We start from the raw sequence: 15,920 nt of genomic DNA, 5'->3' as shown, positions 1-15,920 counted from the left end.
CTCCACCACCTCTCTCCATCAAGACTATCACCTCCAATTTTGAAACTTTTACATTGGGATCTCTGATATTAGAATCTTGGATTCTGCGCACAATATTACAGAATGAAAAGGAGAGTTGAGAAAATAAAAGGATAAAGCATGACTAAGAAGATTGGTAGCATTCAATACAAGTAATACTGATAATTTACTTAATTATTTTCGTAAAATATGTGTTGAATTAAAGAAAATTTAAAGGTGCAAGGGATCATTTACCACAATTGTGGGATGATGTTGAGTCCATGCATGACGGTGTGGATTCGAATCATGTTAGTCACTAATCTAAGATCTAATATAATAAAATATATCAATCAATAAAAAAAAATTAATGGTTAGAAATTAATAGAGACATACTTAAAGAGAAATAAAGTATGTGAATTTTTCAGAAATATTACCGCATGTGTTGAGGGTCATACTTTAATTAGAAATATAATACAAATGTGGCATATAAATGAAAATATTTTCGCCATCACCCACAAGTATAGCAAAACTCTAACTACTAGTCAATCTTTTTCAACAACACCTACATACCAAATTTGAAGGGTATGAATGACGCAGAAAGAAAGTTCATGGGAAATATAAATTAGTTTTATAAGTGGGACAAAGGTCTGCGAATACATCCCAAATTATATACAATATCTAGATATTATATCTTAACACTTCCTTAACCAACCAATCAAACTTAATCAAAAGTATCCAATGAGAGAATGTTTGGCTGTAATTCCAGATTACCAAGCTTCACGTGGAAGGATTATTGTATATTAACAAAAGCAGATGTTATAGACAAATATCATTGCATTATTAGCTAGGTAAGATATTCCACTTTTGTGTCTAATTACGAAAGTGAAAAGAGGTTGAAGGGTCGCCAGCAAAGTTAAATCAAGAAAAAGGTCTCTCTTTAATCTATAGGGTAAAGACTAAAGATGGATGTTTCAATCGTACAGCGATGAGCACTAAGTATTGACTAATAGGAATAATTCAGGTATTAGATGTCTAATTAAATCCTTAAAAGTCGGATTTGATGTGAACAGTAATTTAACTAGCGTAAACATAAAAGTAGAATAAAGAAAGGTATCTTCTTCGTTTTGTGGCCATGCACGGTATGAATTTGCAAAGGAGTCTTTTAATTAAGTCTCTGATTTTGTTCATGATTTTAACGTTTAATTTTTGTACTGTGATACTATCTTATGGTAAAAAAAAAGAAAGAAAAATGATTGTCACGCTCTATATTTTTTCCTTTTTTAGTTTTTGACTATTTGTATTGGATAAAGTTAAAAATAATAATTAAAAAACTGTGAAAATTATTTCTTTTCTTTATGAGAATATATAAACAATATTTAGCATAAACGTTAGCGATGAAATTGAATTCATAAAATAACTTGTCGCAATTCCTTATACCCTATGTTGGAGATAAAAATCCAAAATGCTATACGAGATCTGATATGCCAATACATCCTTTGTTTTTCAACTAATATCATCAACAAATAATTTTTTTTTTTAAGACTGGTTCGAGTTAGCAGGTAGTTCCAGAATAGATAAATCCCTTCCACTCTCTAATTTGCTTCAATGTTATGACGACTTAAAGAAACATCCAACCTATCTTCTATTTTGAACAAACAAGAAAAAAACCTCTTGGATTAAGTGTTTTTAGTAGAACGGTAGCATTAGTTGATTATATAGTTAATTGTTAGGACTAATAGGAGTTGATGGGGGTCGAACTCATACCAAAATACATAAATATGATTTTTGCCATTGAGGCGTATATGCCCCTGAATTAAGTTATAGGTTAATTAAGGGTGAGCATTTGATCAAAGAGAAAAGCAAACTAGATGAAAGGGAAAAGAAAATAAAAACTATTTTAGAATTAAAACAAATCAAAATTTCAAGATTAGCAATTTTATGGTCATTTACAAAGATGTGTTAAAGTAATCAAACAATGCAGATAAAACTTCAATATTTCTCGGCAAGTTTAAATTTTCAGCTGTATGATAATACTAGTAACCTCAAAACAATTTTAGTGCATGGTGTGGACTTTTCTCATATATTTCCAAATAGTTATCCACATGTATACCATAAAATATTACCCAAGTTAGCAAAAGTTGAACACAGGACAGAATCTGCTTTCCTTTTGCGCTTTGAATGTAGATCATAATTGTTATGCGCACTCCAACAACCAGGAGAGAATCTGAGTCAAAAGCTTACTTTAATTTCATTACTTAAATTTAAATACGCGTAAGCAGGACTTAGTAATAATTAAATTACAATCAATGGTGACCCATCTGTAATCTGTTCATGATTATCAGTAAATCTTCTTGCATGTCTGCCACGTCGTACTGTATAAATGATATGGTTGGATCGTGGAAAATTAACCACAAAAAAAGCCAATGATGCTATTCATACCATTTAATTTTTTTAACAAAAAAAAATCATGTTTTTGTATAATATTTTTATACCATTTGATGTGAAAAACTACATCATTTGAATTAATCAGATTTTTAAATTTAGTTTATTATTTAGTAAACTAATAATTAAAAAAGATAGTTAATTAAATAATGATTGTGGTATACAAGAGTTTTTCTCTTTCCTTTTATTGGGTTTTGCAAATTTTTCAAATGATATAGTTGTCCACATCGGATGTCACTTAAAGTGGAATAGAAATATGGTATAAAAAATGGTATGAATAACATTACTCCCAAAAACCCTAATATTAATTTCCTGGAAAATTATGTGTAAAGAGTCTTTAAATAGTGTTGTTTGACGCCTCGGTGAAACTATATGCAAGGCCTGGCTGGTCTTTCCTAAGTTTGCTGTCCTTTATTTAATTTAGTAATATATATTTATATTACTAAAACGGTTACATAATTTTTTTAAATAATACTATTTATACATTTATTTTTATTGTTTATAATTTTTTTTTAAATTTTAACCGTTGAATCGAATAAATTAGACAAAATTATTGACTAAAATTAATAAGAGTGTGTAGAAAATAAAAATAAATGTACAAACAACACTATTCATTTTTTAAGTAGATGGTTACATAGTTAAAGAACTATTAACACAAAGCCTAATTAATAAAATAAAAGCAAGCTTAAACCTAGTATTTATAAATCAAAATTCTCAAAACATTATCTATGTCCCATCATCTTTAGACACTTCTAGTAAAAAAAAAAGAAATTATGTTTAAATTTTACCTGACCGTGCACAATCTTAATTAGTAAATGCCTAAACAAACAGTCCTAGATAATATATTCTCTTACGTAAGCCTAGGTATCTCCAATTTAATTAAGCTTCTATTTTATTATACCTTCGAAATTTAATTGATCGTTCGCCATTAATTCTTTTCAAGGTTAAAATGAAGTCCCCGTGCAAGGCAAGAGCGCAGAGAAACATGGGGTAGGTGGTAGATGTCTGAGATTGAGACAAGTGTCAGTAGACGTTAGGATTGTCTGTTAGTCTGGTATAAACAGATAGCATTGGTTGTTATGAAGATGGTTAGAATACCTAAGTCTGTTAAGAGCTATGTTTGTATAAAGTGAACCATTGTATCTTCTTCTTCATTAATCTGAAATATACAGCTTCCTCTTTCTTGATTCCATCTCTCTTTCTTTCTTTGAAACTCTTTTCTTGATTTACATTACATTTCTGCATTATTAGCTTGTATGCTTATCAGTAGGATCCAGCTCAAAAATATCAAGGGTTGGGGGGAAGGGTCCAGCCGTCTAGGTCACCATCACTCATTAGAGACTTAACACAACGGCAGGCTAACAGACAGTAAAAAAACTGTGTAAAAATATAATTAAAATTTTGATGAAATCTGTGAGACTGTGAGTATTCTGTGAGTGGGGTGGGGAAGGACGGAGAGGTGTTGGATAAGGACAGACAAGAGCTAAATCCAGAGAGGGTGGGTGGTGTTCCACAGGCGGTGTCATTTGGGAGAGGGCGCGCGAAAACAGCGCGGGAGCTGTTTCCCAATGCACTAACTCCTCTTCGCAGCTGCTGCCAGTCGACCCAGTCCCCACTTCTGTCCCTCTCACTCCACCATTTATTCTTTCTTTTTTTCTTTGATCAATTTTCTGTTTAAATTTTATTTAAAAGATGAACTTTTCTTTAAAACTTTCTGATACGTCTGCGACCCACCCAATACCCCCATCATATCAAACGTAAACTCTTGTGATGCTGACACCCATATATCTCAAACACTATAGCTTCCATTCGGCCAAAGGAGGTGATTTCGGATCATTTTAGCTCGTTCTCTTATCGAATTGAATAAATTATAAGGGTTAAAATTAAATAAAAGTGTGTCAATATATATATTTTTTTGAGTAAATTGTAGCAATGGTCCCTGAACTTTACTCAAATTGGAGCAATAGTCCCTCAACTAAAAATCCATTACCATTGGTCCCTCAACTTATCAAAATATGTAGCTATAGTCCTTTTCATTAATTTCTTCAAAATTTTGTCAAAATATGTTATGTTGGAATAACCATTTATTTAATTAGGGTCCCTCAACTCATCAAAGTGTGTAATTATGGTCATTTTCGTCAACTACTTAAAATTTTTTGTCAAAACGAGTTATGTTTGAAGGACCATAGCTACAATTGGGATAAAGTTAAGGGACCATTTCTCCAATTGAATTAAAGTTAAGGGACCAAATGTAATGGATTTTTAGTTGAGGGACCATAGCTGCATGTTTTAATGAGTTGAAGGACCAATGGTAATGGATTTTTAGTTGAAGGACCATTGCTCCAATTTGAGTAAAGTTCAGGGACCATAGCTACAATTTACTCTATTTTTTTTGTAAAAATAGTGTTGATTTTTTTAGTCACCGATTGCCAAAGATACATTTTCATTTATCATTAAATTTGAATTCGATATTAAAGGTAGAGAGTTTAATACATTAAAAACCACATTTATTTATTTTTTTTACTTTTGATTTCAAATTCAAAAGTGAATAGTTATGCATTTTTTGGTCACAAAATGATCAACATTTATGCTGTGACAAAGTGTGTATACAAATTTATAGAGGATGTTGATTTGAATTAATGAATGTTTACATATTGAGAGTGAGGGAAGTTATCGATTGCATAAGTTAGGGAAAATGAGAAAGGAAAAAAAAGCAAATGAAATGAGGCTAAGTAGTAGTTAATGCATGCATCTAATTTTGTAGTTTTACATGCATTAGATTATCGATGGTAATGTAGAAGCTAAATAGATTTTTTTTTCTTCTATATTCGTATACTCATGGAAATTAGGAATCAAAATGTTTCTACTAAAACTCATTCCAGTGCGTTTTAAATAAGTAAATATATTGTATTTATTGTATAATGCTAATAGATTTGCTAGCATCAATTGCTAATGCATGCTTGACATAAATTGATTGTTGATTCGTTATAATTCTAACACATATTAATAAATAAGAGTTACATGTCTTTGAATAATTGATGGTTTCATTTCACCTAAGTATCGTTCGGTGCGTAGAAACATGAATTTTATTAGACTAGTTTCAATGCATGTTGAAAGAAACAATGAAGGCTAACTTCTAATTTTTCTCCAAATTAACAGTAAAAGGTGCATTAGTTATAAAAGAAACTTATTCTTTACATATAACTCTACCATTATGTGAAATTGAAAGAGATAAGTTTCATCAATCTCATTCCTTCAACTTGAATAGAATTTGAACGTTGGTGTTTGTTTCTTTTCTTACTTCAACGTACTAATATAACCAGTTATGCAGTCTAATTCTAAACACCAACCGTGACCTCCATTCTCCATGTACCCATGTAGCAGAACATGATACTATGAACCCATGTGGGAAGTGGGGTTCACAGGAACCAGGTATTTAGAGACAGGGACGAGACTGTGTTGGGGTCCCATTTATTTCGATAACCATATATAGTAAGAGGAAGAGAGGAAAAAAAAACGACTCAAAACTATATCGCTTTTCAAATGTATATACATATGAGTTAGGGTATGGAGCATAAGCTTTTGACACATATTTTAATATATATATTTTTTATGAATTTCACGTAATGATCAAATTATTTATCTTTTATGTCTTACCTCAAAGATCATATCTACTAAAATACGGGATCATATGACAATTGAATTATGTTTTAGTGTTTTTTTTATAGAATCTTATTCGTCTATTTTTTTTCACTACAAATGAATGTTTTAATAGTTTCAAATTTATCTAATTTTTATAAGAATAATCTATAAATGATGTATTGAAGTATGTATGGTCGGATTCATTGTTTAAATTATTAAAGAAGGTATCCAACCATAAACCGTTACATTATGTGATTTACCAATTATAATCCAAAAACATGAATCTACTGATTCAAAACTTGTATCTAAAATAAGGTGTCCAGACTATATCTCATATACATAAACAGAGGAAGGGATAATGCTAAGGAAAATCTTTCAAAGTGAAATTTTTTATAAACGTTCTACTACGGTGTAACCTCACAATTTAAGATTAGATAATATAAAGAGTTTCATTTTTAAGAAAATCTGATGACATTTTTCGCATAAATATACATGGCTAGTCATAGTCATATAGGTAGTAGATACTAGAAGTAGTAGTAGATGGTGGGAGTCTATCAGGTCGATGTGATGGGCGTGGTGGGACATTCCTTTGATAAAGATGTTTAGGGTTTGGGCCCTTCCGATGAAGAAATTATAATTTGAGTCTCCCAAATGATTGTTAGGATATAGACCACACGATTTATAACTGCTCCTCCCGGTGGGGGATTTTTCTATCTATTTCTACAGATTTAGTAGGTTTAATGTGCTCCGTTTGATGTTGATCTAATGCCCCATTTTCTCTCTCAATATATGGAATAGCCAATCAGAGGTTCATTCTAGTGAAACGACACTTTACTACTTATTTTTAACCCAAAAGTAACGTTACTGTATGGAAATATACGAGTAAATAGAAAAGGGTCCCCACATCCTTATTATTTTTATCCAATGATCTTATTCAATAAAAATTGAAAGAGTATGAGAAGCAATAAGAGATGTGTGAATAATATTACTCTGAATTTACAGAGTCGTGTGTGTTATGTCCAAAATTGTCACTTTTATCTTGCTATTGTTCTCGATTTTATTTACTATATATTTTGTACCCAAAAGTAAAGTTACTGTATAGAAACATGTGAGCAAACAGGAAATAGTATTTACTATTAACACACTTCATTTTACTTCTTATACATCCTTGTTAATTTTTGTACATATAAATATTTTTTCAATTCATTCGATCCAACGATCAAAAATTGAAATGAGTGTTTTAAAAGTAAAAATAAATGTATGAAAAGCACTACTCTATTTGGTTTGGTTTTTAAGTTGTATTATCGAATCGTGTTATGTCAAAAATTGTCACTTTTGTCTTGCTATTGTCTATTGGATTTTATTCATTTATAAGTTCTTTCGTGGGCATGATAGGTTTTTGTTGAACCCAAAGATTGGCCCAGCCAATATCCAAAGTTTAAAGGCCCATCGGAAGAATCAAGGGATACAGCATCACAAGATTGACAACCAACAATACGATATCTCATTTCTTTTCACTCAGAATCACAACCCTTTACAATTTACATAACAAGCAACACTTTTTCATTTGACAATGCATAAAGATATGAACATAACGAAAATAATCACACCATTTATTGAATAAGCAGCAATTTTAGAGAGCAATGGAGACCTCCACTGGGGACTCGCCCTTGTCAACGACAAATGTTTTTGCAGGCTTCTTCGAGGCAGTAAAAACTTCAACACTGTATGTTCCTGGGAAGCCCCTAAACCCGAACTCTCCCTGCTGGTCAATGTGGCCGTGAGCATGAGACAGCCACTCTTGCTTGAGCTCCAAGAAACGTTTTCCTGCTTCGTTGATATCCCCTTCTGCATTCACTAAATGCGAATTTTCCCGACTCATAAACAGCTCCCAGAATCCCCAGAGCATTACACCTTCAACTGTTGGATTGGCAAATGCTTCGCGAAGCATCACTTCCAAATCATCTGCTCTAACATATTCGTTACTGGATGACACATCAAGCTCCGTGAACCAGATTGGAAGGCCGAGAATGCCTAATTTGTCAAGAGCTGTACAAACAATTGGACCCACTGGACTATCAATATGTCCTTGGATGCCAATGCCACCAACAGGTGCACCTTGTTGCTGCAAATCAAGGATTTGATCAGTGTATTTTTCTGGTGATGATCTAGTATCGCATCCATCCTCGACGTGATAATCATTCACAAATAGAGTGGCAGATGGATCCAACTGGTTTGCATTCTTGAACATGTTGGCTCTGATATCTTTTCCCAATTTGTCCTGATAGAATGAGCCGTGCAGCATCTCATTGTTGACATCGTAGTGCCTGAACTTCCCTTTGTAGCGCGTGAGAAGATCTGTTAGTCGATTCTGAACAGCTGTTGACAAGTCACTCTGGCTCAACGAGCGGATCCATTGCTGCACTGTGTCAATGACTTCCCAGAAAATACAGTGCCCTCGCATTTCTATGTTGTGACTCTTGCACAAGTCCACCATCTCATCAGCATCCTTGTAGTTGAAGTTTCCTTTTTGTGGTTCAGTCCAATACCACTTCAATTCATTTCCAAACACTGCCCAGTTGAAGTTTTTAATAAAGAAATCAACGTAATCTTCGTTGTCAATGTTTGTTCTGCTTATACATGTCCCAATTGGAAAACTATTTTGCGTTTGTTTAACTTTCACAAAGGTGCCGAGCATGCTGCTCGAGTCCAACCCTGAAAATTTCAGGACAATATCGCACTTACGAACCTGCATTGCAGTAAAGGAAGACTTCAATCAGAACAAATTAGAGAAAAGCTCATTCTGAGTCGTCTATACTTTAGGCTCTTATTGAAGCAATGCTTGGTGAGGAATGATGCTTATGAAACAAATGGGACTACACACCATTTACCTTATCAGTCTGCCTCTTCAGATGTCTAAATCTCGCCGGTCTGTCAACAGGGAATATCTGAAGACCGGCAACCATTAAGTCTACACCTGCAGCAGGACCTTGGATATAAACCATTACTTTCGATGGCTGCTTCTCAACTCTGAAGGAACCACCGATTTCATGCCATCTTGTGTCACTCACCTCAGCTTGAGCTCCATTGACCCACTGGTTGTCCACGCTGAGTGCAACATTGACGTTCTGTGGACCAGTTGCTCCAGCACCAATCCTAACCCAAGCAGATACTTGGTACGTCAAAAAGAGTTTCAATTTGTCACCAATCATCTGAGCAGGACCCATCCAAGTTTGTGTGCGCTTGGTTACTAGAATGTAGCGACCGCTTAAAGGTTCATGAGGTCCAAGGCTTTCTCTTGCCATTGGAGGGAGAATATGTGGTGAACCAGTTGTGACACTCAAAGTACAATTACCAAGCGGAAACCACCCGTTTGTGCCGTTACTTAAATTGCTGTTCTCAATTATATTTACTCCAAATGCTGAAAACTGCAGAAACAAAAGCCTATATTTTAGCGTGTATGTCTACGAATTGAGCTCGAAGAAAACATGCTCAGAGAGTATTAGAGAAAATGAATCACCCATTCAACCAACCTCAATAACCGGTGGAGGTGAAGGAGGAACTTTCTCAGCATGCTTGACAACAAAACTATTGACAAGAATATCTGTTCCCGCTAGTGGACCTTCAAGATAAACTACTACTTTTGACGGGGAGCCATTTAAAAGGAACTTCCCCCGCAACTGTGTCCAGTCCTTGTCTGTTGCCTGCACACTTTATAGCACACCAAAGTCCATTAAGATTAAGGCAACATAATAGGAAGGGAAATGATTTCTCATCTGATAGTAACTTAGCAACGAAGAAACAAAAAATCACAATTTCATTGGAAAGAGACAGGGAGAAAGATAATAACTTTGCAATGCCGATATACTGTTCGCGCTGGTTTGGTGACTGGACCCATAAGGTAGCCCGGACAACAGCAGTAGTGACATTGTTGCCAAATATCCTAACAACAGCAGTCGCCTCATAAGCTAGCTTTCGCTGCACTCTTCCAGTGATGTCCTGCTGGATGCCATTCCAGCTCTGTGTGCGTTCTGTTGCAGCTGCAAAAACCTTTCCAGATTGAGGAACGATTTTCCCATCTCCCATTGAGTCATGCAAAACAATTTTGCAGCCTCTTCCAGACCAATTATTCAAAGCATCCTCAAAGTTTGGGTTGAGGATTATATTCTCTTCTCCATCATTGAAATTCCCAGTGCTTCCACTCTTCAAAATATACATTCCGAAATCAATCAGCAATAGATAAATAAAACTAGATTTCTGTGGCTGAAAGCTTCTTGAACTAGTTACTGCTACACATGATTCCATATATAGGGAGCAAGAAAAAGTACCTGCCATTCATTTGGACTCAAGGAACAGATCAAAACTGATTTTATTAGAAGGTCGACTCCAGGCGAAGGCCCTTCCAAATAAAATACAACCCTATCAGGCATTGTCGACAGAGAAAACTTCCCATCCAAATTTCCCCACCTTCCCTTTGATACAGAACATCTGCAAGCAGTTATTACTGTTAAAACAGATTCCTTTCCCTATAAAGGGAAAAGAAAAACACTTGATGGAATAAAAGCACCATTACCTTCCAACTTGCAAATGGTTGGTCGCTGAACCTCTGTATTCCAGCTTCAAAGTTGCCAGGACATCAGCGGAGCCCTGAAGAGATCCGCAGACTCCAACACATGCTGAAACCGAATATGTGGAGCCTGGGGAAATTCTCCGTGTGATATCTTGCTCTAAACCTTGCCAACTTTCCTTACGATTCGTAACAACGGCATAATTGCCTGCTTTTACTTCTGGGTGACCAGAATCAGCAGAAGCTACAAAGCCATTGCAGCAATTCGGGTGCCAAGAATGCAGTCCTCCAGAGAAATCATGGTTCATTATGATATTTGTAGCATTACTGCTACTTGAATTGGCCAAATTTTGGTTCTCAGACTGCCAGAAAAAGCAGAAGGCATAAGAAAAGAAATTAAATAATCTTTTACGTTTCTGCCATATCCTAAATGCTTATTAAAAGAAAGGAAAACCAACTTATCATATCTTGTTTCTTTGCCTCGGAAGTCTGAACTACAACCCTTAATAAGCAATTTTTTACCGCGTAAAACCTCAGTTCCATATGAACTTCAGACGTAGCAACAAAGGGGATTAGAAACATAAGTACCTGGCCTTCAGAACAAGAGATCACAACTGATTTGATATGAAGGTCAACTCCAGCAGGAGGCCCTTCCAAATAAAACACAACCCGATCAGGCATTGTCGACAGCGAAAATTTTCCATCCAAGCTTTCCCACTTCCCATTTGACACCGAACTTCTACAGGTGCTTACTACCATTAAAACAAATCCCTTTTCCATAAACAAAAACAACAATGCACTAACAGAAACCAGACACATCCATTTACCTTCCAATTCTCATATAGCTAGTCGCTGAACCTCGACTTTCCAGCTTCAAAGTTGCCAGGACATCAGCAGATCCTTGAAGAGTCCCTGAGACTCCCACACGAGCTGAAACTGAATAAGTGTTGCCAGGGGAAATCCTCCCAGTAATGTCTTGCTCCAAGCCCTGCCAGCATTGTTGGCGATTCGTGACAACCGCATAACTTCCCGCTGAATCCACTACGAAGCCATTACAGTGATTGTGGTGCCAAGAATGCAGCCCTCCAGAGAAATCGTGGTTCAGTACGATATTTGGACCGCGACTGCTACTTGAATCAGCAACATTTTGCCTCAAGAACTGCCGAGGAAATAACAGGTTGAAAAAATATTGGTGCATTGGTGTTAAAAGACCAATTTTTATTCGGAAGTTTTAACAAAACACTTTCGGTACTGTTCATTTTTAAATGAAAAATTACATTTATATATTTCCTTGGTATTATTCATTATACCTTTAATGAAGATTTTTTTTTAACTTTTCGTTAATTTTCTTTTTTTATTTCCTCCTTAGATACTCACGGACAGTGTAATGTAAGAATGCTTATATAGAAACTAGAAACTTTTCAGACTGAGACGTTTTGGGTTTGAAATGAATGCGCATGAACGTGTTTTTGGGGTTTCAATGCAATGCAATAGGGAGGAGGTAGATTGTTGTAGTGTGCATAAATATATATATATATATATATATATATATATATATATATATATATACATTTATTTATTTATATATAAATATATGTATAATTGTATATATATATATGTGTGTGTGTGTGTGTTTATATATATATTTTTATGTTGAGTAAAGCTAGGAAAACTAAATTTGTAGACCAAATTTTGTAAACTAAATGATATGGAAATTAATAATTAGATTATTACTTAAACATTGATAAACGTGCTCATTTTGTATTAGTGACACATAATTTAGTGTGCAAATTTAGTTACTCATTTCTTGAACTTTTTCGAAATTATAAACATTTCATCGGCAAGTAAGTTCATGTGATATGATTAATCATTTAATTAAAAAAAAAAAGCATTTAACCAATACTGAAAACTTTTAGTTTATGATCAAAACGTTGTAACACTGTCATTGTATATCAACGTTATCAAGTACTGTAGCCTAGATCAATGCTTAGGTTCGAGTTTCGCTGCCAACAACTCTCTTGTAAAAGTAAACTATAATAAGATGTGTAACAGATCTAACTGAAGTAATAAATCGCTAAAAGGACGAAATGTAAGAAAATAAACTAGAGGGACCAAAGTGAAAACCCGAGAAAACTAAAGGGCAATTAGTGTAATTTGGCCAAAGTAGAAACCAAACCTCCACATTGTCGGCGGCATTGTTGTTGGTTTGTTGGTTCTTCTTGTCCATAGCTTCGTTGGATCCCTAAACCAAATAAAACACCATTTCGACTTAATCATTAAAAAAAACAGTTTACGGCATACTGCATTTTCCTCCGGCAGCTAAAAACAACATACCTCTGGATGCTTCTGCTTCTGATGATTGCTGCTGTCGGAGACTCGGTTTCTGAAGCACCAAGCTATGAGCCTCCTCATATATATAATCCCTCGATCCCAACTGAAAAAACTGAAATTTTTCCAGCAGAAAAGTAAAGTCTACGAAAAGCACGGATCATTTGTTTATAATTTGTCCGGATTTAAGGTTTAATCCAGATGAAAACAGTTCGACCGACAAAGACAATCCTTAAAGGCAAAAGTTGGATCAACTTGTGCGAAATGTCGAGAAAATTAAGAAAAATCTAATCTTTGTTGGTTCTGTGTTGTTGTTCGTGTTTTGCTTTGGCTTGCAGATTGGAATGCTTGAATTGGAATGGACGCTCCAAACAAGTTAATATATGATTCCTTTTTCCTTAATTTAGTCTTTGATTGCAAGACATGTGAATGTCTGCACGCCTATTGGATCATATCTTGCTTGCTGATTAGGTGGGACTTGGCTTTCAAAGTTTCAAACTTTCAGTACTTACTTTTAAGATTGGAATTTGGAAACCCACCTATGAACTTTTTTTTTTTTTTTGTGTGAAAGCTGCGGCATCAATTCATTAATAAAAGATGAGTAACAGATCAGTACAGTGGGCTGGTAGAACCAGAAAGTCTAGACAGTGCAATCAGAAAGTAGAACATCCATGAGAATGTCGGGAGGCTCCTCGAACCAAAGACATTTGCTACCAAAATAAGATTTGACGGGGAGGAGGAGGAGGGGAGGGGGGTTTCTGCGGGTGGGAAACAGGTTTTTAGGGTTTCGTTTTCATTTTATTTTTTTTATAAATTTCATTATTTTGGTAAATCTGAAATTAATTTTCAAAAAGTAAAGATATACTTGTAATTCAGTATTACGGTCTTATGATATTCTTTTTTATTTGGAAATTAAAGGTATTAGGTTCGAATCTCGTTGATGGCCAATTCGATACCAAATTAGGTTGTCCATTATGTGGCTTAGCCGAATTCCATTTATTCTTAATGTAAAAATATCGATGTATTAAAAAAAATGTAAAGATATACTTAATTACTAAATTTCTTTTATTTTTTTAGTCAATTACTAAATTTCTTTTGTCAAAATACTTATAATTCTTTTTATTTCACAAGATTTAATTAATCTAGTCCATGTATCCTGTTTTTATTGGCAGATATAGTGTGACATGTAAGCCTGAATGATGAAAAAACAAATTTTGCCTTTAAAATGTGACAGAAATGTAGATGAAGTCTAGCGGCAAAGGGTGAATCGGCTAAATTTTAAACCTTGAAGTCTGTAATATTGAAAAAATAATTTATGGGATCAATTTCAACTAAAGTGATAGTTTGGGGTTAAATGGCAATTTATCTTTTTGCGTTCTTAGGATTACAAATTACTACTACATACTTAATCCAACAAAAAAAAGGTGAGCCTTACATTACAATTCAGAATTAAATTCTTGATAAATCAGGGAAAACGTATCATGATTACTTAGGTAAGCATGAATTACAATTATTTTGATGTATTGACTTCCCAACATTTACTAAAACATGGGTAGTCATGGCTTTCCTTGTGTTAACTAGCACGTATAGAATTTTAAAGTGCGTGCTCTACCATAAAGTCCATAAACAAAAGAAGCATTGAATCAAGTATGTCTGTGGTTCAGTTTTGTTACACGCCTCGTCTTTGTAGTTGTGTTGTTCACAACTTAGCTAAATTTTCTCATTTAACAATTGACTTAGTTTGGTTTGAAGATCTTCCTGAGACCATCCAAGATCCAATATGTCCTTATCCAAGACTCTTGTAACTTGGATTTGAAGTTTTCGAATAAAGCTATCGTTTCTTTCATCTCGGAATCCGACCTAATTTAGACATTTTATTGGCAAACTTGTTGGATTTTCTTCTGGTTTGGGCTTGTCGTCAGGATATGGACTGCATGTCTGGCCACTTAAAACCAGAAACGACAATGTTCTTTCAGCTAGTTAAGCCCAATTTTCAGAAGCCCGTTCGATATGTTTGGCTAAAGGCCATAAGATAATCCTTTGATTAGATTTTAGGAAATTTTAACGAAAAACCTATGTTCACTTTAACGAAAAGTCTATGTTCACTTTAACGAAAAATTACATTTTTACATTAAAAAGTCAATCATGGTACTATTCACTTTACCCTTTATTTTGTCCTTATCGTTAAAACTCAAAGTTTTCAAGCCATTTTCATTAGTCTTCCTTAGATTTTAATTATGGGAGTTTTAACGAAACACTTCTGGTACTGTTTACTTTTAACGAAAAACCACATTTTTACATTTCCCTGATACTATTCGCTGCATCTTTATTTATCATTTTTCATTAAAACTAAACTTTTTTTGAACTTTTCGTAAGTTTTCCTTTTAATTAATCCTTCTCTAGCTTAATAGTTTAAGGACTCCAACTCTTCTAGCGATTAAAAAGTTCTACAAATGTGATTAAAAAAAGGAAGGTGATGCTCCAATATGCATTTTTAAGTGAATTAATCCTATCTCATGTTTCCCATTCCGGCGACAGTCACTAAACAAGAGGGATTAAAACACGGACCGATGAGATTTGTCTTAGTATAAGCCCCCACTAATCACAATTATCTATTAAGTATTTGTAGGGAGGGCAACCAACTTGCATGGAACTCAATGATTATCCACTAATTCACCGTCTAAAACTAAAAAGCATGCCTTTTTTGCAGATTCATTGAAAGCGTGGGTATTGTGATCATGTGATTTGATCCGTATTAAAATTTAAAACCAATCTCAAAGTGTTTGTTTATTGATTTCTCCAAGAAATTGCAAATGAATTACTAAAATAAAAGAAAGGAGAACTATTATTTGTACTCCAAAAGTAGATGTGCACTCTTCGTAAGAAATTTTTTTCTTTCTAAGTATAGAAAGTTTATAGTGTATAAATAGATTGTTGGATGTCA

The 15,920-nt window shown here is 34.3% G+C and overlaps 1 protein-coding gene across 1 annotated transcript; it reads right to left on the bottom strand.

Moving 5' to 3' along the window:
• Positions 1-7,562: 7,562 nt before the first annotated feature.
• LOC103455847 (endo-1,4-beta-xylanase 1-like) lies at positions 7,563-13,326 on the bottom strand. Its single transcript, XM_008395451.4, has 10 exons — positions 12,983-13,326; positions 12,825-12,890; positions 11,476-11,807; positions 11,237-11,387; positions 10,655-11,010; positions 10,410-10,569; positions 9,932-10,284; positions 9,615-9,792; positions 8,973-9,509; positions 7,563-8,830 (listed from the first exon to the last, which is right to left on the bottom strand). The coding sequence occupies exons 1-10, from the start codon at positions 13,058-13,060 to the stop codon at positions 7,715-7,717; spliced, it is 3,327 nt and encodes a 1,108-aa protein (XP_008393673.2). The 5' UTR covers positions 13,061-13,326; the 3' UTR covers positions 7,563-7,714.
• Positions 13,327-15,920: the final 2,594 nt, after the last annotated feature.

This window comes from Malus domestica, chromosome 15 (genome assembly GCF_042453785.1).
Source record: "Malus domestica chromosome 15, GDT2T_hap1".
Taxonomy (NCBI): Eukaryota; Viridiplantae; Streptophyta; class Magnoliopsida; order Rosales; family Rosaceae; genus Malus; species Malus domestica.
Note: the sequence above shows the minus strand (reverse complement) of the source record. Positions and strands in the feature narration are given on the sequence as shown.